Source organism: Leucopleurus acutus, assembly GCF_964270905.1.
Source record: "Leucopleurus acutus genome assembly, chromosome: 14".
Classification (NCBI taxonomy): Eukaryota; Metazoa; Chordata; class Mammalia; order Artiodactyla; family Delphinidae; genus Leucopleurus; species Leucopleurus acutus.
In genome coordinates, this window is record NC_139156.1 from 79,776,395 (window position 1) to 79,802,809 (window position 26,415).

At 34.7% G+C, this 26,415-nt stretch overlaps 1 protein-coding gene across 4 annotated transcripts in view; it reads left to right on the forward strand.

Annotated features, from left to right (window-relative positions):
• The window catches only part of ARID4B (AT-rich interaction domain 4B), a 126,310-nt gene that overhangs the window by 65,681 nt on the left and 34,214 nt on the right, over positions 1–26,415 (forward strand). For 2 of the 4 annotated variants that reach the window (XM_082854964.1, XM_082854965.1), the window contains exons 8-17: positions 5,726–5,864; positions 9,618–9,697; positions 11,424–11,500; positions 12,898–13,052; positions 16,233–16,305; positions 17,981–18,075; positions 19,111–19,208; positions 19,994–20,237; positions 20,542–20,717; positions 24,619–24,870. In XM_082854964.1, coding sequence (XP_082711090.1) covers positions 5,726–5,864; positions 9,618–9,697; positions 11,424–11,500; positions 12,898–13,052; positions 16,233–16,305; positions 17,981–18,075; positions 19,111–19,208; positions 19,994–20,237; positions 20,542–20,717; positions 24,619–24,870 — 1,389 coding nt within the window. The remainder of the gene's footprint in view (positions 1–5,725; positions 5,865–9,617; positions 9,698–11,423; positions 11,501–12,897; positions 13,053–16,232; positions 16,306–17,980; positions 18,076–19,110; positions 19,209–19,993; positions 20,238–20,541; positions 20,718–24,618; positions 24,871–26,415) is intronic. The other 2 variants (XM_082854966.1, XM_082854967.1) reach the window with 2 other exon arrangements.

The following is a 26,415-nucleotide window of genomic DNA, read 5'->3' on the forward strand; positions in this document are numbered from 1 at the left end:
AAATAAGATAATTTATGGAATCTCACATAGAATGGTCTACAAAAAGGACCAAACGGGAATTCCCTGGTGGTCCAGTGGTTAGGACTCCATGCTCTCAATGCCAAGGGCCCAGGTTCAGTTCCTCATCGGGAAACTAAGATCCCACAAGCCGTGCAGTGCGGCTCCCCCCAAAAAAGACCGAAAATTATAGTCTATTAAAATAATGTCTGCTATGGTTCTTAGCTGAAGTCTCCCTTTCTTGTATATGAGAAGAGAGCGTGCAGTTGTCACTGAGCAAGTTTATCTGTGCTTTCTAAAGACTCTAGCAAACATTCTGAGTTAGTGATTTTCCTGTTGAGAATCTGTGTGTAATGAAAGATTTGCTGTTGGGATTGTGTTGTACATGGGCAAAGTATGAAGGCAGGCGAAAGGTTGAGAATTACTAGTGTTGGAAATGAAGCGCAGCCCATCTGCAGTCTTACTTTGCTTGCTGTTCCTTCCGCCTCACTACTGTGCTCTTTGTCACTGCCAACAGACACCATGATGTTCATGCTTAGTGCTTTAAGCCTTGGTGTGTAAGTGCCACAGGCAAGTACCACAGTTTAAAGTGCTCACCTCCTTAAATTACGCTTCCTCAAAGTTCTTTCTCCCCTTTCTTCAGAGTGATTTTCTGCAACAAAGTCTGGAACCTGGATCTTAAGGTCATTTATCTGACCTTCATTTCCTCTTCCATTACTCAACTCAAAAAGGTCTTCATTATGGTTCTCTGATTGCCGTTTAAAATTTGTACAAAGATAAATAAGGTTATCTCTTCCCAGGATTCCCCAGACTCCATTGTTGCAATGGTATATCACTACCTTTGTTTTCTTTTAAGAACTGTTAATCTACATACATACCAGTTAATCTGCCTCCAGCTATTCCAAAATTATTATTTTTTTTTTGTGGTACGCGGGCCTGTCACTGTTGTGGCCTCTCCCGTTGCGGAGCACAGGCTCCAGACGCGCAGGCTCAGCGGCCATGGCTCACGGGCCCAGCCGCTCCGCGGCATGTGGGATCTTCCCGGACCGGGGCACGAACCTGTATCCCCTGCATCGGCAGGCGGACTCTCAACCACTGCGCCACCAGGGAAGCCCCCAAAATTATTTTTGATACCTTCCTTTAATTGTTTTATTTATATTCTGCTTTTAATCCTAATATATTCAGATATTTTATTTTTTAAAGATTATCATCCTCTAGCTTAATTTTTTTAAAGCAAGTTATTGATCTTTTTGATTATGTATAACTTGAGTGAATTTTGCCCTTATAATTTACATTGTATGCAGAGGTTTTCTTTGATTCTACCTAAAGAATAGAATTTTGAAATTATAGAAGTATTTGTGCCCCCTCCCTCAAAAGTTTTTTCCAATAACCTGGCAAAAGTATATATGCAACTGCTATTGTAGGAAAGCAGTCTACTTGCTGTTATCCTTCAGAAAAAGGATAAAGCAAAATAAGGCTTATAATGATATTTGTTAGAGATTATTTGTGGGTACAGGTTCTACCCAGTGACAGTGCTAAGATTTACCCAATAAACTAGTGATTTGTACCTGGTATACAGGTCTGCAGACCTTTAAAAAAAATTTTTTTATTGAGGTATAGTTCCCATGTAAAATTCACCCTTTTAAAGTATTCACTGTTCAGTGTTTTTTAGTATATTCACAACATTTTTACAACCAGTACCACTATCTAAGTCCAGAAGTTCTTTATATTATTCACTGCTTTATTCTGATATGAGAATTTGATTCTAGTTTCCTTCTTGATAAAAATTGGGAAAAAATTAAAACACTTTTATTAAGTCTGTACATGTTCTTATGTTCTGTATGTTTTAATCTCTAAGAAGCTACACGTGTTCAGTCTTCCTGATACTAATACAGATGTTTAATCTACTGTACAAAATTTGAAACTGAGTTGTTTGAAAGAATAAGGATCATTAAAGTCCGAATTTCATTTCAGAGATTGAGCCTCTGCAGTTTCTGCCTCAATTTTATATTTGTACCTCATTATTTGATATTCTTTGGCAAGTGTCTTGTCTAAAGTTCTTCTTACTTGATTTACAATTAATTTACAGTTAATAGTGATGTGTGATCAGCTTTAAGTGTCTAGCTGTTAGTTTGTTTAGTAAACATTCTCATGTAATTAGCTTTGTTTCCAGTGGCATCATCAGACATTTTCAGAGACAGTACGTTATTTTGTTGTGGCTCTATGAACACATACCTGGTACCAGAGAAGCAACAGTGTCAGAGGGGAATAAACACCAAGCAGACTCTCTGCTTGTTCTATCTTTGCTCCCTTAACGTATTTCTGATACTCATTTATTTTAGTATATCAGTTTATTGAGTACTAGTCTTATGTAAACAATTTCCTGGCTAAACTCCACTAAAAGATAAAGTTAAAAGGAGCCTTAGGTATAATGGTATGGTTAATACTGGTTGTATACATTATACTGATTGTATACATTTTGTGATTTCAGGAGAAATAGAAATCAGAAGTACCACAGTAAAAAGAAATAAACCTATTCAGTTCACTTACTTAGTCAACAAATATTTATTGAGCATCTGAACTGTGCCAAGCACTGTTCAGGTACTTAGGATATATCAGTGAACAAAACAGGTATTTATAAAATCTTCAGGGCACTTCCCTGGCGGTCTAGGAGTTAAGACTCTGCGCTTCCACTGCAGGGGGCATGGGTTTGATATCTGGTTGGGGAACTAAGATCCCACATTCCCTGCGGTGTAGCCAAAAAAACCCCTCTGCCTTTAGAGCTTATATTCTCTCGTATGCGGGGAGATGGACAATACAGAAAAAAACAGAAGAATTAAGTAAATTATGTAGTATGATAAATTTGTAAGTGCTGTGGAAATAATAAGAGTAAAGTTGGGCGGGGGAATTGGGATGGGCAGGTTATAAATTTGAATAAGGTGATCAGTGTAACGTAATTGAGGTGACATTTGAACAGACACTTAGAGGAGGTGAAAAAGGTTCCAAATGTCTGGGTATAAAACATTCTAGGCTGTTTCTCTGCCAAGGGGAGGAGTAGTTGGTGGAGAAAGTGAGGCCAGGGGATCTTCTGTTTTTTTAAGTGGGAGAAGTAACAGCGTTTTCTTAGAAATAACACTATACTGGTAGAACTCAATCTAGTAGAGGCAGAAAAATTGATACAGGAGAGAGAAGCGAGCATTGCTGGAATAAAGGCTTGAGTAGGTGAGAGGGAGGAGGAAATCTAGTCCACGAGTGGGGAATGGTTTTGGAGTGGAGTCTGGACATGATGTGAAGTGGATGGATGTTTTATGTAGCCAGTCAGTTTACATTTTTATATATATAACTTTCTCGTGTCTGAAGTCTTCACATTTGTTAAGTCTTATGAAAGAAATTAGAATTTTCATTACTGTTGCAGATGACATTGTTAGCCAAGTAAAGCCCAGTTTTCTCTTTCTATGTTTTACAAATTTGATTAATGTTATTTGTGACATTGTGACTTTCTGTCTTGCTAATGATAATGGCAGAAAGGGTGTCCATAAAACCCCAGCTGAATGAGTCTTCTGTGACTACTTTGAAAAAAGCAATAATTATGGTTTTAAATTTGGTTGTGTTGTCCTTGAGAAGTTCTTCTAATCAAGTAGAAATCAGACTTGTGAAGTCTGTCATTATTATCCCAAGCTTTGTGCCAATTTGTAAGGTTTTATGCTCTGCTAATATGAAGGTGTGTTGATTTTTCCTGCTACCTCCTTTCTAGGTCAGGGTTAAACTGCTTTAAGTGCCATTTGAAGTACAGTAGTTCTACTCAGTAGCAAATTTTGAAGATTTGCTTTTTTTAAAAAAATTATTTTATTTATTGTTTTTGGCTGCATTGGGTCTTGGTTGCTGCGCGCGGACTGTTCTCTGGTTGCAGCGAGCGGGGGCTACTCTTCGTTGCGGTGCGTGGGCTTCTCATTGTGGTGCGCTTCTCTTGTTGCAGAGCATGGGCTCTAGGCATGCGGGCTTCAGTAGTTGTGGCACGTGGGCTCAGTAGTTGTGGTGCACGGGCTTAGTTGCTCTGCGGCATGTGGGATCTTCCCAGACCAGGGCTCGAACCCGTGTCCCCTGCATTGGAAGGTGGATTTTTAACCACTGCACCACCAGGGAAGCCCTGCTTTGTTTTTTTATCACGGGACAATTTTTAGGTTAATTGAGTGATCACTGAAATCAGATAGTGATATTCCCCCTGTCACTCTAAAATGTTTAATAGTATTATAATAGGTTTTGCTTCCTTTATATTTACGTCGGAATATATAAATATATATTGGAATACATTGGAATATATAAATATAAAAGGATGACATTTATATTGTCATCCTGTTTTATTTTATAAAAATATCATTTTTATTTTATTATTTTTCTCATTCTCTTGCAGTCTATTTATTCAGCTTTCTTAGTATCATTACTTATTCTGGGCATTTTTTTTGATTCATAAAGCCCATTTAACTTTTATTGGAGTATAGTTGCTTTACAATGTTGTGTTTCTACTGTACAGCAAAGTGAATCAGCTATACGTATACATATGTCCCCTCTTTTTTGGATTTCCTTCCCATTTAGGTCACTACAGTTATTGTGGGCATTTTGATCACAATTATTAGAATCTGTTTTCTTTACCACTAATTGTGGGCTTTCTCGGAACCAGATTCAGAATTTTTTTTTGTTTTTCTTTTAGTTTTCCTTTTTACTATACTTTCCTCTAACATCAAATGGATGGTTTTGTATAGTTCCTTTTTCTTTTTTCTAACTTACTAGTCCAATATACAATGTAACTGAAAGGAATTTTTTTTTTTTTTTGCGGTACGGGGGCCTCTCACTGTTGTGGCCTCTCCCGTTGCGGAGCACAGGCTCCGGACACTCAGGCTCAGCGGCCATGGCTCACGGGCCCAGCCGCTCCGCGGCATGTGGGATCTTCCCGGACCGGGGCACGAACCCGTGTGCCCTGCATCGGCAGGCGAACTCCCAACCACTGCACCACCAGGGAAGCCCAAGGAGTTTTTAACATAATACAAAAGAACCATATTGTGCATCTTATGAATATGTAGTTTGTGTATATTTGATATTAAAGACAGCAATGGTGATCTCTTACCAGAGTGGTTCCTCTCCTCAGCCTGATCCCTATTAATAAAGATCTGCCTTCCCCTATTTAAAATTAGCTTTGGAGGAATTCCCTGGCAGTCCAAATTTTAGGACTCCGTGCTCTCACTGTGGTGGCCCAGGTTCAGTTCCCTGGTCGGGCAACTGAAGATCCCGTAAGCCGTGTGGTATGGCCAAAATAAATAAATAAATAAACTTAGCTTTGTCCTGGGAGTGTAAAACTGCCATCTCCAGAATTCCTTTAATCTGAGAGGAGGATCTAGTATATTTTAGTGCAGTACTGGGATGCTTCGTATGGAACCTTTAGCTCTTTGAGAATTTGGGGACCAGTGTTATTCTGTTCTGATCTTTCCCTTAATGTTTTAAAATAGCACTAAATAAATCCAGAAGATTTTTAGGAAAATGGATTGCTTTCCTCTAATGATAACCTTTTTAAAATTATTATTATTCTTTAGAAAATTATTTAAAAATTTAAATTAGCCATTCTGTAGGTTGTAGGAAATGTGGTAAGATTTCTAGAATACCTGTATTCATCAGCTTGGTGTGCTTATTCTTTGTGAAGATAAATAGAAATATTTCATTTTTTTTCTTTCCCTAGACCAGAGGAAGAGTCTTCTTCATCCTCCAGTGATGAAGATGAGGATGATAGGAAACAGATTGATGAGCTGCTAGGAAAAGTTGTATGTGTAGATTACGTTAGTTTGGATAAAAAGAAAGCACTATGGTTTCCTGCATTGGTGAGTAACTTCAATATGAAAGAGTTTAATTTTCAACTATATAAGTTCATGAAGAAAACGGTTGATTTTCTTACTAGTGTTTTTTCATAGGTACAGTACAAAATGGGGAAATGGTTTTAGCATCATTCAGTTCACACAAAATTACTTTGAAAGTTATTTCTGAGTACAAAGAACTCCTGAAGTCATCCGAGAAAGGATGAAAATCATGATAATTTTAGAGGCTAGGTATGTTACACTGCTCAATTTTGGGTGAAAAATTCCTCATGCAAACTTTTAAAACTTCTAAATCTAACATGCAAAAGGCTGCAAAAGAAGAACAGAATCTTGTTTTCTACTGTTGTCTACAAATGATATCTATTTTTCATCCTTTTCGGTAAACATTTTGTATTCTTTGTCCCAAGTGTTTAGTGTTTTGCACAAAATAAATGCCCAATAATTGTCAACTCTTACAGTTATAATTAAAACTGATGAGGGCAATTATTTTAATAAGTATAAATACTTTATGATGCCTTTGTACCTCTGCATATATCCATCTATCCATTACACATTTATTGGATGCCTGTTATGTGTAAGGATTGTGCTAAGGTCTTTATGCTGATTATGAGGTATGTATTATTTATCCTCATTTAGAGATAAGGAAACTGAGTGTTAGAAGGGTTAAGTAACTTGTCAAGCTTTGGGTTAATGGCAAGCTAAAAACGGAAGTGTCAGTGTATGTGATCATTTCTTTTTTCCTAAAGCACTAAGATTCTTTGAAAGAATTTCTTTTGAAAACATGTTTTAAAAGAGCTTTGTGTGTCTTTTTCTAAAACAAAAGGAACATTAAAATTTGCACTTTAGTATTTTCAGTATTAATTTAAGATTCTCTCATCATAATTTCTAAATAGTTTCCTTGATGATGAGAAAAATATTTAAAGATATACAATACTGAAAGGTTAGTAATCTGCTTAGTCAACGATTTTATCATTATTTTAAAAATCTTAGCATTAGTGATACATATTATCCTCCCCACAAATTTGAGATCTTTTGGAAAGTGATAAATAATTTTTATCAACTAGAGTGTGAAATTGTGTTTTGAATCAAACAATCTTGACATAATCACATAAACAGTATTTGTATTTCTATTTTTAAAATTAGTGTTTATAAATTGAGTAAATTTTAACAACTGCTTGGTAACATCATGTTAGAGAACAACTGCATACTTCTAGGAACTATTAATAGCCACCATGTTTTGAGCACTCCTGGCCAGGCAATGTGCTAGCTTGTTCATGTAAGCACATGGTCTCATTTAATCCTAATTGAGGCTGAAACATAAGTGGTATTTACCCCCATTTTAAGGGGAGGAAATCTTAGCTTCCCTGACTCACGCAGTCCTCTTTTTCAGTTTCCTTCACTGTTTCTCCTCTAACCAAGCTTTAAAATGTTGTTATTCAAGGTTCAGAATATATCACATTGTATTCTCTTTAGGGTGATCTCATCCCCTTTTATAGCATTGGTTGCAGAGATAATAAACTGAAATGTCTTAGGGACCAAAGAAAATCACATGCATGGGTGAATGGGATAAAATGTGGATTGTAGTTCCTGTAACAGAATGGAGAGTGAACCCACTTACACGCCATCGTCAGCACTGGCCAAAGCTGTCACGTGTGTGGTTTTCAAAATCCTAAGCTCATGAGAAAGAAAAAAATGTGTGATTTTGGCTCACAGGTTTAGAGCCCTGATATTTAGACTGTTTACTCCCAAGCTTATAGCTTAGAGTTCAGACCCCTACTCTGAGCTCTGGACCTGGGTATCTATCTATCATTATCTCCACTTGGCTGCCCTTTAGTCACCTCAAAATTTAATTCACCTCAAAATTTAATAAGCCTAAAGCTAAATTTATTCTCTCCTCCCTTATTCCCAAACATGACCCTTCTCCATTGTTTCCTCTCCCTGTGAATGACACCATTTGCATGAGGCAGAAATGTAAGCATTTCTCTGTCATCTCTCTGTCATCTCTCCACTTCCCTAATTATCTCTAATATTTCTTGTTCCTTTAATTTGCCATCAGCACCACTTTACATCCAGGTCACCATCTCTCACCTGGAAGATTTGCAGTAGCTTCATCTCTTCCAGCTCTTGTCCTTCTCTGGTCCATTTTCTTTATGACAGTCAAAGTAATTTTTTAAAAGGCAATTCTATTATGACATTATCTTGCTTTGGATCCTTCCCTTGAAGAGTTTAGATTTTATCCTCAGAATTAACATGGCATGCAAGATTGACAAATCTGAACTCTGTTTACCTCACTTATTCAGCCCAGGCAGAAAGTTAGCTACATTGACTTTTTGCTTCCTGGAATGGGCTCCACTGCTTGCTGTGTCAGACCCTTCGCATATCTGTTTCCTCTGCTTGCAGCGCAGCCCTGTGGTACACACGTGTACACACATACATCCTTCGTCAAGCCAGTTCCTACTCAGCTTTCAAAGCTGAGCTTAAATGTTGTGTCCTCAAGAAAGTGGTCCCTGACCACCTACATAAAGACTTATCACAATAGCAGTTAAATAAATGTGCAGTTACTTGTTTAGTGCTTGTCTTTCCAGCTAGAATACAAGCTCATTGTGGGGAGGAACGGTGACTGACTAGGCCTCTGTGGTCTAGTACGGTACCTTGATGAAATAGTTAATATTTGTAGAGTGACTGGATGAATGAATGAACAGATATTAAGTACTTACTTCTGGACTTTTTTGAAATGATAGGAAAGTTTTCGTAGATGCTAACGCATGTAAAAGACTTTCATAAGTGAATTATTTCATAATGCCATCAACATTTAAGCAATGCTTAATGCAGTGCAGTTACAATTATGGAAATTGTTAACCTTTTAAAGACTGAACTAGAACTTACCTGTTTCTCACTCCTCTCAAACCTGTGGTGAGAATACATGCCTTTATGTACTATTGTGTCATTTTTCAGAGCTAATGAGACAGTCCTTAAATCTGTCATACTTACTTAGCCCATTTTTCATTAAAAGCTGTAAATATACTATTGTTCTTGGTATATCTAGTGGGCTATCTTGGGATTAAAATAATAAAAATTTATAGGTGTCTTACATTAGCATAACCTTTGGGAAGGCATGCTTTATCCTTTAAATAATAGTTGAGATGACTTCAAATAAAATAAATCTTTATTTTGTTCATAATAAATCTTATACAGACTCCAGGAAGGTACCCAGTTTAAAATGCTTACTTTTTAGAGTGGGTAGTATTATGGAGAAATTTTAGCATGTGTTAAAGTGTATATTTAAATGTAAGTAATCAGTGGAACGTCATCTCTGTCTTTTTTAAGATAGAGACTGCTCTGATTAAGGTTCTGATATCTGATCCCATTTTGGTCCTGCTGTTCTCATAGCCCTGCTGCAGACCCTTTGTTAGGACTAGCCCTCCCTCTTTTTCCACCCCTGAGCTACTCTCATTCCAGCTTTCTATTTCTGCCTAGACTTTGTCCACAGCTTCAGTCTAGTCATAGCCACAGTTCTGCTCTCAACACCGTGCCTGTGTCAGAAAACAATGTGGATTAATCCAGAGAGTGGGAAGGATATAAACTTAAAATTACTTGTGTGTGTTCCCACATGTGTGTGTAGCTGTTTACCCTCAAACTAAAATTAGTTTTTAAATTTTAAGCTGAAACTATTTTTGAAAAGGATTTAAGTAATTGATACTTATATAACTATCTATAAATGTGCTTTTAGTTATAATAGTTTCACACTTTTTTTAAAAGGTGGTTTGTCCTGATTGTAGTGATGAAATTGCTGTGAAAAAAGACAATATTCTTGTTCGATCTTTCAAAGATGGCAAATTGTAAGTATAATTCACTTGGTATGAAAAATATGCTGTTTTTCCAGATTGGGATGGTAAATTATAAATTAGTTATTTCCAATGACCTTATGCTTTTCCTTCTCATCATACACGATGTTTCAGAGTATGGTCATTTTTCATATTATCATTAAGTATAGTAGTCTTATGATATGTCTTTTCTTGTTCATTTGGTCTTTTCTAAACCAGACTCTAAGTGCTGTCTAATTTGTCAGTATTTCCCTGTGTAATAGCTGATGATTTATTGAGGAAAATTCGATATATCTACCACATCTAATACTTGATTGATATTGATATATTTATTGTTTTTGAATGTCTAATTAGGATTTTCTGTCATTTTTAATTATGTCTAAATGGGTTAGTGTTACCCTGTTGTGTAACATTCGACTTCTGCAGTAGGCTGAGGATTAAAATGAATTACTATAAATGTATGTTAAGTATTAAGAAAGTGACCTTTCATGTAGAACTTTTCTGGAACTGAAAAACTATGTGTTTTTTCCTTTCTTGAAGAATTGTGTGACTAGAAAATGCATGTATTTTATATTTTGCCTTATTGGGTGACTATACTTTAAGAGGATCATCATGCTTTAAGATTGGTGTTTGGGTTTTCAAGTTCTGAAATGTGATTTTTAAAAACAGTCTATATGAAACTCAGTTTCACAAAATGGAGATAATCAGAGAAATTTGAACACTGAAATTGAATACTGGTTTGATGATATTAAGAAATTACTGTGAATTTTTAAATGTGTGATAATGATATGGTTATATTTTTAATAGAATTTTCTTTTAAAGCTCCGTAATGAAATATTATAAATTAAGCTATATAATGTCTGGGATTTGCTTCAGAATAATCCAGTTGGGGTGGGAGGAGGTAGGTAGGGGTATAAATGAAACAGTGACTCTGAGTTAATGATTATTGTAGTTGGGTAACGGATATGTGGGAGTTCATTGTACTGTTCTGTCTACTTTTGTATATATTTGAAATTTTTAAATAAAAAGTTCAAAAAAGCAGGCTGAAAAATGTATTTGGAATAGTTTTTAGGCTTTTGTGGGTTGGTTGAGACAAACCAAGTGCAGAAAAGATGAATGATGATTTATTAGTGTAAAATAGGAAATATGTGATGTATATGATAGAATGAACCTCTCCCAGTTGCTTGCATCCAGCCCCTCCTTACGGTTGCTAAGTTCCATGAAAAACCTTAAATTATATGTTAGAAGTTTGCTTGTGAACCTAGAATTCAGTTTAAAAAAAAATTTGTTAAAAGAACATTTTACATTATAAAATAGTACATGTTCTTCCAGTCTTAAATTTAGTAATTTCTTGTGCTTATCCTAAGATGATGGCCAATTCTTGCTATTCAACTTATTTTTTATTGGATTGATGCATTCTGCTATCCAGACATTTTAATTTATTATTTTCAGTGTTTCAGTGTTCTTAGTATTGCATTTAGCTAAGTCCTCTGATATTTGAGAATACCTTGTTGTTTATAAAACATCTCTTAAGGTGGGGTCCTTCTGTAGGTGATTACATATTTTAACATCCTGCCTAGCATTTTATTTGGGACTTGCAACCGTGTATGCAATCATTTTCATTGTAAATGTCAGTATTCCCATGTCTTCAGTATCTTTCTGTGGTAGGTAATTGGACTCTTAATTAATCTCTGTTGTATTTTTGTGGGTTTTTTCCTTTAAAATTAAAAAAATAATATAGTACTTCAGTACCAAGAAAGGATGTCCATGAAATTACTAGTGACACTGCACCAAAGCCTGATGCTGTATTAAAACAAGGTAAGGATAATCTTGGAACAAATTATAGTTAATTTAAAAACTGATGGGGAATTCCCTGGCGGTTCCCTGGCGGTCCAGTGGTTAGGACTCTGGAGCTTTCATTGCTGGGGCCTGGGTTTGATCCCTGGTCGGGGAACTAAGATCCTGCAAGTTATGTGGCATGGACAAAAAAAAAAAAAAAGTAAAAAGTATTTCTGAGGATTAAATATTCTTTTGGTCTTAAAATTTTTTTTAAGTCTTTAAAGTTACATTTGGTTCTATGCTACTTATACTTTTGTAAACCCACGTGCTTTTGTTATCATAGGTATTTTTCTTTATTTTAGCTTATAATTGGGACAATAGTCTAAAAATGGGAAAGAACAATATCATCACCTGTTACTGTAGTCTGGCTTTTGCCTAGTAAATAAAATATTAGTTCCTGCGGATGGTAGAAACAGGGATCAAAGTAATTTTGATTTGGCATTTCTTATAACCGTAGTTATATTTTATTAAGGAATACGTGATAATTGCATCTCTTACTTGATTTTTAGCATTGTAAATAGCTGTTTATTTTTTCTTTGCCCATGTTCACTGAGTCGAATGATATGCTATGTAGACTGGTTAAAAATCATCAAGAATTTATGGTTTAGAATTTATTTCCATGTATTATAAAGTGAGAATAACTGTCTAGCTAATTTTAGTTTAAGGTAATTGTTAATATAATTTTAATTCAGGCTTAATGAAAAATGTAGAGGACATATTTATAGTATATTTTCAGGTATTGTGTGTTATTACAATGACTCTGTGCCTGGTATATAATACTGTTTAATAATCTTTTTTTTGATAAAACGATTAAAGATTTACCTATCTTAAAGTATTTTTTATTAGACACTCTTAATTTTCATTTAAAAGAAGAAAACTGCCCCTTTTGTCTTTGTTTGAACCTAAGTCACCTTCAAATGGCAGCAGTTTTGGGCTTCCCTGGTGGCGCAGCGGTTGAGAGTCTGCCTGCCGAGGCAGGGGACACGGGTTCGTGCCCCAGTCCGGGAAGATCCCACATGCCGCAGAGTGGCTGGGCCCGTGAGCCATGGCCGCTGAGCCTGCGTGTCCGGAGCCTGTGTCCGCAATGGGAGAGGCCACAACAGTGAGAGGCCTGCGTACCGCAAAAAAAAAAAAAAAAAAAAAAATGGTAGCAGTTTTGCCATCTATAAAATGGGTGCCTAATGCCTAAGACTGTTAAGATTAAATGAGTTGCTGCATGGAAAAGCAGTTAGCATAGCGCCTGGCTCATAGCAAACACTTCATAAATGTCAGTGGTGGCAGCACAATAGTTTTTTATTTCTTTATCCTATTAGTATTTTTAGACAAATCAGTTTTCTTAATTTCTCCAGTTGATATAGTTTATGGTCTCTTTCCAGCCTTTGATCAGGCACTTGAGTTTCACAAAAGTAGAACTATTCCTGCTAACTGGAAGACTGAGTTGAAAGAAGATAGTTCTAGCAGTGAAGCAGAGGAAGAAGAGGAGGAGGAAGATGATGAAAAAGCAAAGGAGGACAACAGCAGTGAAGAGGAGGTGAGTAAACATAGTTGATGCCTTTTCAAATGAAGGACACATGTTTCCTTGGTGAGTTGGGATTTGGCTAAAGTCATTAATCACTTAAATATTTTTAACATTAGAAGTATTTCATAATACAGTTGTACTTGTGATATTCATCATAATCAAGTAGTTTGCTTGCTTACCTTAAAACAGAAATATGGTCTTGTGAAATTAAAAATATTAAGTATAGTTATCTCAGTAACCTCAAAAATATTTCTTAATCTTCAGTCCGTAATGTATGTGTCAAATCAATATGTTGTACACCTGAAATTAATATAATGTTGTATGTCATCTATACTTCAATTAAAAAAATAAAAAGGGAAAAAGTTTCTTAATCTTGCTGTGCTTTTTGTTTATCAGATGGTTAAGGAAATCCCTACCTAATATAGGAAAACTCTACTTTCATATGCGTTTTACCATCATGTAGACAGCTGTCACCTCATAGTATGTTTACATCTGCATATTTTATTAAAATACCTAGTAAAATATAAAATATGTCTTCCATCTAGTATTAAAGGAATAAATACCAAAAAAAGTAAAGATTAATATCTCTTTAATTCAGAGAATCTTATATGACTTTATCTAATACAATTGGGTAGATAGTTCTAATTAGATCATAAATAAGACATCTGTCAATTTATATGGATCAAGGAGCTAAATTTATATTTTATTGTAGCTGTTACTTTAGGTCTAGCAATGACAAGTACCGGGAAAAGATGCTCATAATATTACTAGTGACATTGCACCACTGTGCTTTTTAATGGTTTCTTGGACAACTTTATCAAAGTTATTGGGGTAATGGTGCAGATAGTGAAGCTGCAATACGTGACCATGAAGTGAATTGTATTTAATGTTTTTAGGAAACAAAGATAAGTTAATATGTAATATTTTAGGTAAATTATAAAATTTTGCCATTTAACTGTAGTAAGCAACTAGTAATGAAATAGGATTGTTTTAGGGTTTATGTTTTATAATATAGTGATCTATGACAGTGTGTAGTGTAAAAGTTTTGCAGGCTTCAGTCTCCTTCCCCACTGCCTTCTATTTAAAATGCTCGGAGCCATCAGTTCCTTGCTTAAAACCTCTGCAGTTGCTTCTTATCACTCTGAAAGTCAAGCTTCACTTTTAGAACCTCCCTTTGTAGTCCCACCCCTGCCTTTTTTTATATCACTTCTCTTGGTATACCCTTCTACTTTTTGGGGGGCGGGGAGGGGGGGTTGCTGCATGGTGCATCTTGCGGGATCTTAGTTCCCTGATCAGGGATTGAACCCAGGCCACAGAAGTGAATGTGCTGAGTCCTAACCACTGGACCGCCAGGGAACTAACTCCCTACCCTTCTACTTATGAACATTATGTTGCAGCAACATCAAATTACATACCTCGTTTCTACTCACCTCTGCACAAACCAATACCTCTGCCTACAGTGCCCTCCCCCCGTCAGCCTGACACAGTCCTGTTCGGTTTTTTAAATCCTACTGACATGTCCCCTCTGTAAAGGGAAACCCTCTGAGAACTATCACCTTCCTCACCTTAGGAAAAGTTAATCACTCGATTTGCTAATCTAAACTACTACTATTCCTTGTAGAAATTTTTGCCTACATATATACATGTACATACATATGTACATATATTTATTTTTCTATTTGTTTTCTCTCCTACTAATCTGTGAGCTCCTCAGTGGTAGGGACTCTGTCTTACTTGTAGTCTGTCTGTCATAGTGTGTAACGTGTAACAGATGGTCAGTAAGTATTAGTTACCAAAACTTCTGTCACTTAGATTTATGTTTTACAAATGTTTTTATAAAAGCAGATCTGGTTTCCAGTTTAAACTTTTTTTTTAAGTTAAATACAAACTTCACTTAAATTTTGTTGCAACAGGAATACATTTGACAGTTTAAGTCAAATATTGTACCTTGGGGGCATTTAAGATAATATCTAGAAAACAGATTTCCTTAGACTTATATGTGACTACCTTACCACAATCCAGTGTATGTGGACCATGTTTAAGTTGAGAAATACAGATTCATCCTGAGCAAACTAATAATTGTCATTGATTCTTTTCTTCCCAATTAGCAAGCACAATAGTTTATCAACATGAGTTTTTGTTGTTTTAACTTCCTTCCTTTTTTCTGCTAGCTTATAAAATAAAGAGGCAAATCTCACTCAAACAGTGGCTTTAGCCTCATGATTTTTAAAATTCAAATGATTTATTTAGACTACCAGTTGAAAAGTATGCTCCTGACTTTTACTATTAGTAGTACATTTGTTTCAGCCAGAGTAACTGTAAAGCCTAGGTGTATATTTTGAATCACTTCCTCTGCAGTTACTCCTGATCATGTTCTGTAATGGCAGGTGCCATCGCTTTTTTCTCTTTTATTTGACTCAGCACCTTGCATAGTGCCTACACTTACCGGTGCTCATTAAATATTGTTGAATGGCTTGATAGTCACTGAATTGATGAGCTCCTCCATCTCACCTACTACCCTGCTCCTTGCAAGTTGCTTCAGGACCAGCTCCCTACTGCCACAGCCCCTGGCCACAGCAGCAAGAAGCTAGTCCCTCCCTTGTAATTGATAAATCGGGGAACTATTTTATTACTTGAAGATTTCCCTAAGTCTGAATCTTCAGGTATTGTAGATCAAGTTTGTTCCCCACTTTACTGATTTTATAAGCTCGAAGCACTATACAGTGGGGCCATATATAATGAAGGATAATTATAGTCGCAGTTAATGGGACCCACACTTGTTCAGTTCTTTGAGGAGCAATAATAGAGTTAGTTTTGATGGTAAACCCTGACCCAGTTTAATATAAGTGAGAGTAGGTCTTCTTGAGCCTATGACCTAGTCCTATGAAGGACTAGATCTCTGATCTGGTAAAAAGTTCATGAATCATTTTGCTGGTCTCATTTCTTATAGGAGCATTTACCTTTGGAACTGTCACTATTGAGATAATCTTTTAGGACATATTTCTCTGTAAAGCATGAAATGTCTAGGCTTTCTGGTTTTGAATAGCTTAGTGTTAAGAAATAATTTTAATTTGGTAAAAAGCCTTTGAAATATTCCAGTATTAGTCTTTGCTGTTGGTAGGAAATCTACTTGTGTTAGTAAAATGCTTAACTGAGGAAAATAATATTCTATTCTTCTGTGACTAAAATTAGGAAGAAATAGAACCATTTCCAGAGGAAAGGGAGAACTTTCTTCAACAGTTGTACAAATTTATGGAAGATAGAGGTGAGTGTTTTTTCTTTTATTCATCATTAATGTAGGTATCAGATAATTAATATCTTAAAATAAGAATTCTGTTTATTAAGCTGCATGTCACTGGTAATCATGGCTATCTGTTTGATTTCCAATCTCCAGCATCCTAGCACGGTGTCTGTCACATAGGAAGTGGAATGTGGAATTTGATAGTATTTTGATGGATATTATGGCCGTGGACCCATAAATTACTGTATTCTGTCCCCCCACCCATTTATGGGACCACCCCCCCGCCAAAGAACTCTTACACTAGGAAACAGTAGCAGAATGGGTATCAGAGTACCATTTTATTTGAGCCTACATACATGCCTGTAGAAAAGCCTCTTCTCTAAAATCACTGTTTGCTATTTCCTGCATGTGTATGTGTTTGTATATGTGAGTGAGTGAGAGAGAGAGAGAGAGAGCGAGCATACATTCTAAGATGGGCCTTATAAGTCTTCTTATAACCCAGCCACATAGAACTAAGAACAGAATTAAACCATCCATAGAGAAAGGTGACCAAGTATCAAGGTGAGCCTGGGCTTAACTTATCAAATCTGCTTTCGTGGTTTAAGAAATATGAGCATTGGGGGAAAGAGGAATGGGTACCTAACAATAACTTTTAATTTGCAATGATGACCTAGTCCACCAATAACTATGGCCCTGTTACTCTCTTGCTTATCTGCTGTTCAGAGTATAGTTTCTCCTTTCTTGGGAAGATGCTAGAAAAGGAGTGGTGAGAGGCAGAAAGCTTTCTAGCTTGAGGAGAAGGACAAAATGAATGAATAATACTTGAAAGTGCTACTGTGTTCTGTGAATTAATGTTTTTTTAATCCAGTTTTGTATTGTTGATGAGTAGAAGCTGACTTGGTCTTCTTTTTGCTCTCATGAATCATAGTGGCTACTACAATGTGGGTATCTTTTTATTCTTCAATATAAAATGTCCTTGATTCCTATATTATTTATTTGTATGAATGGAGGCTTGGCCTAAGAAGGCGGGCTATTTCTTAAGCTTTTATGTGTAAGATAAATAAAAAAGTGAAGAAAATGAATAAAATCTAATACTAGAAAAGAGTGAAAAATGTGATTATGCCAGTCATATGTTTTTTGGAAAGGGCAGTAAGTTGTGTATCTCTATCCTGTTGTTTTCTCTACCACATCCTAACAGTTTGATAGTTTTAGTGTCCTTCTGCATTTTCACATGTTAGAATAAATAACACTATAGCTTTATTCTAGAATTACTCTTTAGAATAGTAGAAAATTAGTAAAATACAAAGGAAGTATCATAAAGATAACTCTCATTGTGACGCAGTTGCCCATCAATTATCTCAACACTTTTTTTCAGTTCTACCAAACCTTGTTACCCTGATTTTTTAAAATTTTTGTTGGTATTTTATTTTGCTTCATTTAGTATTTATTCTTTTGCTCATCAGGGGAATGAAAGTTGAATGAAATCATATAAATAAGGTTTCAAAAATATGATATAGGAAAAAAATTTTTAATGAAATGGGTTTAAGTAGTAGGTATCATGTTTTTGATTAACAAGGGATTTTTTTTCTCATATATACACACTTTGCACTATGTATATTTGGGGTAATGTTTGAATCTTTTCAGAGTTTAAGTTAAACATGTAGCATGGTTCTAATAGATTTCGTGTTTCCTTTAATAGGCACACCCATTAACAAGCGACCTGTACTTGGATATCGAAATTTGAATCTCTTTAAGTTATTCAGACTTGTACACAAACTTGGAGGATTTGATAATGTAAGTATTACGATCAAAAGTGAAACATGTTTTTCATACATGTTTTCTCATCTAAAAATTATCTAAAATTGTTTATTAATAAAAACCTAAGAATAAAAGGAAAAGAAAATGGAGGGTACAAGTTAGAAACAGCTAGCTTCCTCAGTCCAAATTTAAATTTAATTAAAAATTTTCAAAAATGAGCTTTCTGATTTACTGTTAAATTTGTCAAACTTTCATAAACTACCTGAGTTATAAAACAGCCATATTAGTGGAAATTCTTTCTTTCTCTGTCTCTTTTCCATTAGACTATAAGGTCATTGAGAGCAGGGATCTGTCTTAATATTCTTTATATCCTTAATCTCTATCACTGTGCCTTATATATGTAGAAAACATATTATTTGCATATATATGCAGAAGATCTTCGTTGAACTGAAGAAATTATCTTAAGGTTGCCATGATGTATGGTGCCCATCCAGTTACAACTCTTCTGGAGGAAAAAAAGTATTCTGCATTACTAAGATTCATAAATTGCTTTGATTTATTAGCTTATATATTTTATGGGAAATCATACATCATTAAAACTTTTTATCTCTGTCTTTTCATTAAGATTTTGATTTAGGAATGTGGATGTTTTCTTATTTATTATATATAGCAGGGTTTCTTTAAAAGTCAAATGGGGACTGCTTGGCAGTCCAGTGGTTAAGACTCCGTGCTTCCATTGCAGGGGGCGCGGGTTCGATCCCTGGCTGGGGAAGTGGGATCCTGCATGCTGTGCTACGTGGCCAAAAAAAAAAAAAAGTCAGATGGCCTAGTATTTCAACATTTGTAATTCTGAGATTTGTTAGAATACCAAAACTTAACTTGAAAACGTTGTTGTAAACCAGATTTTTGATTTAGAATTTATCAAGATTGATATTTTTCATTCCTTGAGACTGGAACCAAGAAATATAGGAATATTCGTGTACACACACACACACACACATATTATTTATCAAACTTTTATCGCATTCCCACCTTTTAATTTGGGAGTTTTCATTTCACTTTGTCTGTTAGATTGAAAGTGGAGCTGTTTGGAAACAAGTCTACCAAGATCTTGGAATCCCTGTCTTAAATTCAGCGGCAGGATACAATGTTAAATGTGCTTATAAAAAGTAAGTAGGTGTACTTGATACAGCTATATTCAATATTTTACCTAGAAAGCAGGATGGAATTTACCATATAACTGAGGCTAGTAATTTCTTCTAAGAAGAAATCAAGAAAGTTTTACTAGAGTAATCACTCTATAATAGCGTTTTCTAGAGTGTATTCCATGAATACTAGATCTGTGAGAGTGTCTGTGAAGAAAGTTTTTGTGGCCAAGTAAATTTGGAAAGTATGTGTAGAAGTTAAAATGCCAAAGTTTTTTGTTTTTTTTTTAATGCCAAAGTTTTAAAGTCAAATAAACCCAGGTTCGAGTCCTGGTTCTGCCGGTTATTTGCTTTTTGTGCCCTTGGACCATTTATTTGTTCTCTCAAGCCTCGATTTCCTCTTTTTTTTAAATGAGATGATACTATTCGCCTCATAGGATTACTCTGATGAGTTAATGAAATTTTACATGCACTCAGAGGTCCAGTGCCTGGCATATAAGAAGTGCTCAACAAATAGATGCTATTACTAATTCTTCTAATAGCTACTGTTGTTACAATTACTACATTTAAGAGGATGACTGTCTTTTCACTTTTAGCATCTTTTTTTAATGAATTTATTTTTCTTTGAAAAATGTTTCTGTTTGAGTAAAAAAGATTGGGAAGAACTAAACTAGAATAAATTTGAATATTAACATAGCTCAATATCTGAGCACTTAAACAGGAGAAATGAACACATGTTTTAAGAACTACAACTCTACAATAACATTTCAAAATGTTTTCCCAAATGTAACATCTTTTCATATTTCCAGATACTTATATGGTTTTGAGGAGTACTGTAGGTCGGCCAATATTGAATTTCAGATGGCATTGCCAGAGAAAGTTGTTAACAAGCCTTGTAAGGAGTGTGAAAATGTAAAAGAAATAAAAGTTAAGGAAGAAAATGAACCAGAAATCAAAGAAATAAAGATTGAAGAGGAGGAGAATGTAATACCGAAAGAAGAAAAGCCTACTGAAGAGGGTACTGAAAGAAAGGAAAATATTCAGCCCTCTCTGGTAAATAGGATACTGTTGATAGTCCTTTGCCTTCTTTGGTGCATTTTCTACATCCTCTGTAAAGATTACATAGTTAATTTATTATATAATTTTATACTTTATTGTTCATGCACTTTCCTCATTAAGTGCTATTTTTGTGTTTAAAATAGCTGTTAGCTATTTTTGCCTAGTGTTTTAGGAGTTTCTTAAAATAACTTTCTCAACGTTAGTATTCGTTGGTACCTCCTTTTGCTAACAATTAGATAATGGAATGAGGTTGACAATTTTTACTTTTGTTGGTATAGTTCCTCTGATCTTTTTCTAGGGAAGTAAAAAGAATTTATCAGAATCTATACCTACACAGTCTGATCAGGAAAAAGAGGTTAATGTGAAAAAAACAGAAGAAAATGAAAATCTGGAAGATAAAGATGAGGAGACAACTGGGGTAGATGAATCCCTCAGCATAAAGGTAGAAGCTGAAGAAGAAAAAGCAAAATCTGGGTAAGAAATTTGTTTTTGGTTAAGATGCATTTTGGCTGAATGAATTCTTACAATTTGCTCTTTGTATGTGTGTGTGTATGTATGAATCTAAATTTGACAAAATAAATGAGTGATTTAAATTTGCATTTATTATGTAAATAGTATTTGCCTCCTTCAGAGACCCTACTAATGCAAATTTGTAGCAAAAGATCATATTTTTGATCCATTATTCTTGCTCTCATCATGGAAATTTATGAAATTTTGAGCTAGAGAAAAGCACTTCTTACTGCCTTAACCTCTGCCGGATAACCAGATAATATAAATTTGGGAAGATGGCCTTCTCCAGTGTTTTGTAGATGGTATGTTGGCTCTAGATTTTGAGAATTGTAACCATTTTTTAAGCAAAAAATAAGAATGGAAAAGTGCTAGTAATTAGTTTTTAAAAAGCCAGAATTGTTATGTTGTGTTTTATGTGATAGTAGCATTTACTTGTTTTGGTCAGTTTGGGATAATGAATTATTTAGCAATGTAATCTCTGTACTGACAGTGGACCCCTGGATTTTATAGGTGATCTTTGGCATCTGATTTTGTGTCTGAGGTTTATAAAACCTAAATATTCCCATTGTTAGTGGTTCTTTTAAATAAGTACAACCAAATATTTTTTTGATCATTTTCGTATTTTTCTGAAATTTGGCCACAGCATGCAGACAAGCAGGGAAGAGGAAAAACCATGCTTAGATGAATATAGTAAAAGGTGTTTATTATACTTTGTAATATGTATATCTGTGTGTACAAATGTGTATTTCAAGTACTCCTTACTGATATTGGAAATTATTTCAACTATTAAGAAACTTAGTAAGTATTCAGCTCTTTGCCTAAAATCTCTGCTCATTTTAGTGTTCTTCTGAAATTTTGGCCACAACATGCAAATATACATGAAAAAACGAAACAAAACTGGGTTTAGATGAATATAGTATAAGTGTTTGTTCATTTTACGTGGCTATATTTCCGTGTGTGTTAAATGTATATTTGAAGTACTCTTGCTGCTACTTGGAGACTGTTTTAACTATTAAGAAATTTCGTAAGGATTCAGCTTTTTGCTGAATTTTTAAATACGTAGACATTTCCAGAGCATCTACTGTGTGGAAAGCCCTGTGATTAGCTTGTATTTTCTCTTTGTTACTAATAGTTATCTTAAATTTTCAAGGTGGTACTTCAGCTTCTTTTATGGTATAAACTATATTTTGCAGATTTTTAAAAATCTTTCAACTATATGGCCTTTTTATTTACCACAGATATTTATAAATGTATCATACAACAAACTGAAATTTTCCTGTTGTGACTGCTTTAGAAGCGTTATGGGTTCTTTAGAAGCTTTACCGGTTAGAAATGTCCAAAACTGATCTCTGAATTTTATTAGATAAGTGCAATAGAAACTTTTATAATTATAAAGAATTAATGTATAAGTATCTTTCTAGTATATAAACTTTCTCTAAGTAATTAGCTGCTACCGAGAACTTTCAGTGTCCTTCCCTCGTAGTCCAGGTGTGGGGGAGTAAATCATTTCATTTATGTAAAATGTCTGGTTCAGCGCCTGGCCCATAATAGGTACTAATAAACCAAAGTAGTGTTTTTGTTTTTAATTTGTTCCATTGTAAATAAGGAATATGACATCAAACTTGGGAAATTTGATATTTCTTTGTGAGTTCGGATGAAAAGTTCCTGGTCGATACATTTGGTTTCCCAAACTGTAGTTCTCTAAAAGCTAACTAATGGGGCGTGCATGCGTGTGTTTGTGTGTATGTATGTGTGTGTAATATATACATCAACTTAATTTTTTTAACCTGTGTACTGGCTGTATTTTATACTTTGAAAGGCTCTCTTTCTTGGCATTCTGTGTTCTGTTTAGTTTAGTGCATTTACCTCTGATTTTGCCACTAAGAGGAGGAGGAGGAGAGTATTTGCTTTGGCTGATAACCAGTAATTGTGTTGTTTGCTTCTCTATAATTCAGTGTATTAGTTGAGTGATTCCTCTTTGCTTTGCATCTGAGGTTGACATTAAATGAGAATTTTTAATTTTTGACTGCTTTTTAAAATTAATACGGAATATTAGGCTTTTATTCCAGATTAAATAAAGGATTATCCTGGCTACCACTTTAAGTCAGGTTGTGCTTGCTATCATTGGCATTTACCAGTTGTGCTCAGTGCATTATATAATGTAAGATACAGTTTAGAGTTAGTTTTCGTTTTAAAAATTTTAGACTTTTTATCTCTCATATATTTTTTATCTCTTTTATGATGATTCTGAGGTGCATGATAAATCTCTGGTACATAATCAATCTCTGTTGTAGCCACCAGAATACACTTCCTTTTCTCCCTGATGTGCAGGGATATACTTTTACGATTTAAACAAGTAGTGTTCTTTCAAAAAAAAGTCTTAACTGTTTTAATTTTATATGTGTATACTACATATATAGTATATATAAATCATTTACTTAAAGTTGTTAATAATAGTTTATCATCCGTAACACCCTTTCTGATAATTTCTCAGATATTTTAGCCTTACTAATAAGTTTTTCTTCATTATAGAAATGTTAATATATTTTCAGTAACAGAGTTCATATTTTTTATCTCAGATTACAGCTAGATTCATTTAATTTTTTAAGTACCTATTTATTTGACTGTAAATGAGTCTTTAAACTAGGATTAATTCTTAAGGATTATTTGTAGACTTTGTGATGTATTTCAGAGAAAATTGGCTCGTTTGGTACTTTAGCATATAAGAATATAAAACTAAAGTTATCAGTGGAGGAAGACATTTTATATAAATATTAATAGCCATTAACTTTTAAAGCTTAATTACTTAAGTTGTCTTGTGGTTCTGTTTTATGACATTTATTCATTTGTCAGCTGTAAAGTGATGGATTCTTTTTGAGAGAAAACTGTTGTAATAAGTATAGACATATTGCAGAGCAAATTAAAACTAAATATAGTCCAGAGTTTCCTATTGAAATTTATTTTTTTTGGTAAATCTAGTGCCTGGAAGGATTTATGATTTAAGATTTTCTCCAATTTGTTGAATACAGATTTGTGGCTAATATAAAATGAATATGAATGCTCAGCTTTAGAAGGTGCATGGTATTGAAAAGACCAGAATGGTTTGCATTGCTGCTTCTAGAATGCAAATGACTTTTAGTTTCATATTATTTGGAATTGGCCTCTCATATACCTATTTCTTCAGAACTTTAAAGTTGAGAGAATTGGTAGAAGAGGACTTGCAGTAAATATGTGTTAAAGAGAGCAGAAATTGTGTTGAAGTTTAGAGGAATAGAAAGAAAAAACCTGATGGGATAGTAACATGAAGTTAGTAGGATATTCCTGTGAAAGGTAAAGTAATATTTCATTTAGTATAACTTTTGAAAATTTAGTTGGAATTATTTTAAAGTTATTAAGACTAGCCATTTGGCTAGTAAAAAGTTTTGTTTAAACATCCTGAGGTTGGAAATATTTGAATGAAAAATAATTTTTAGTCAGAAAATGGCTATAAGGTGTGATGATTTTTGTTTTTGTCAACTGAGATGTAAAACACTTTTACAATAAAACATGAGAAAAATGTTACATTCGACCTTACTAGTTTCTTGCTATTCAACACAACTTCTATTCTTCTGGCTGTTGGACATTTTCTTTTAATGCACTACTTTTCCGTTTTCATTTTCTCTGAATGTATCTTTCTGTAACCATCCATGGTCATCCTGCACAGTTTTAGTTTTTCATATTAAATTGAAACTCAGAGAATATCATACACTTGGAACCTGCTGTTCCCGGAACAATCACAGCCACGATTTTTATCATTTTATGTGGTTTGGAACTGAAAAGCTTATGAAGTGTCTTTTATTAACTGCAATTTTTTAAACCTTTCAAGAGATGAAACGAATAAAGAGGAAGATGAAGATGATGAAGAAGCAGAAGAGGAGGAGGAGGAGGAGGAAGAGGAGGAAGAGGAGGACGACAACAGTGCGGAAGAGGAGTTTGAGTGCTATCCACCAGGCATGAAAGTCCAAGTGCGGTATGGACGAGGGAAAAATCAAAAAATGTATGAAGCTAGTATTAAAGATTCTGATGTCGAAGGTGGAGAGGTCCTTTACTTGGTGCATTACTGCGGATGGAATGTGAGGTAACTTGAGTTTTAGCTAGTGATTACTACCTAAAAACACTTGTAAAATAATTTCCTATTTTAATATTTAACGAATTACAGATTTATTAGTATTCTAATTGAGGGCACAGTATACCACACAAAAAACATGTAGTTTTGGCAAGTAAGTGCCTCGCTCAGTGACTTCCTACTTGTTGGTTTCAGTAGTTCAAAGGTATCCTTAGTGTCTGGAAAACTGAAGTCTATGTAGCTGATTTTTATGTTATGCATGTAGATTAACAGAGGCAACATTATTAGTGAAATGACAGAAAAATTTCTTTAAAAGGTAAAAGGGCTTTGAGCTTCTTGACGTCTACAAGCCAGTTATCAGGCTTCTTGCTCTCTTGCATTTTCAGCCAACTTGCTGCAGTAACCTCTTCTTTGTAATCTTGTTTCTTTCCTTTAGTAGGCAGGGATTTTAAAGTTGTGATTTCTTAGGAAGCTTTAGCTATTTCAAGAAAGCCTTATCTCCTCATTAACAGCTCTTGCGTTACAGCCTTGTTCACAAGCCTCCGAAATTAATTTTTATGTTTGAAACAGTATCGTTGAAGTGTTATGAGCAAGTCTGCTTGACTGAAATAGAGTGCACGATCCGACTGCTACTCACCTAGGGAACTGAAAGGCGAGACTGAATTTTCTTCTTGTACAAGTTTGCTTTGGTTTATCCAAAGAAACTTTGTTTGAATTTTATCCAAAGTTGGCAAGCCAGTTTTGGGATCTGAGCATTTTGATATCTTTTAAGAAAAACCTTGTTTATTTTGGAATGTTTGATATATTTGAAGTAGCCTGTGATAGAGTTGTAGCCCTTGAAAAGGTAACCATCGAAGTTTTCAGTGGTAGTTTCACGGTGTACCTAGTGTCTTCTTCAAGGAGGAATACAGTTCTCATACTTTATATTTAAATTGTATTCTGTGGTTTGGGAAGTTTTTAAGAAAACATCATTGCAAATTCTGTTTCTTAAAAAAAGTACACTCTCTGTTTCTTAAAAGTACAATTTGTGTTGTCCTTCTGCAGCAATAGGAAGCTCTATCTAGAAGCATGATCTTCTGATTACCTTTCTTAATTTGAGAGAAGTGCAATTCTGATCCATTCTGAAGCTTAAGTCATAAGGAAATGTTTAGCAGTTTTGTTTGGGACTTTTTCTTTATTATTTCTACGAAGAAGGTTAACAAAGTTTTGGATTTTAAGAATGCCTATCATCAGTATTGTCCTGCTGAAATATAAGCTTTCCAGATACCTCTTTCAACATCGTGTGTAATTTATCCTTTTGGCTGTTGGTTCTTGCGCTGCCCCTGTGGTGCATGATTTTCCTCACCTGAAGGGCTGACTATTAATGATCATGTTCAAAGGAAGACACTTGAGATCTCAGATAGAGCTGTTATCAGAATATTTTCCTGTTTTTGATGTTTAATCATTTTGATTTTACTAAATGATCTTATTAAATATAAATGTAGAGGGAGTTCCACTTTGGCGTAGGATGTAAATGTAAATGTTGAACATGTTAGTTTAAAGTTAGGAAGGAAAAAT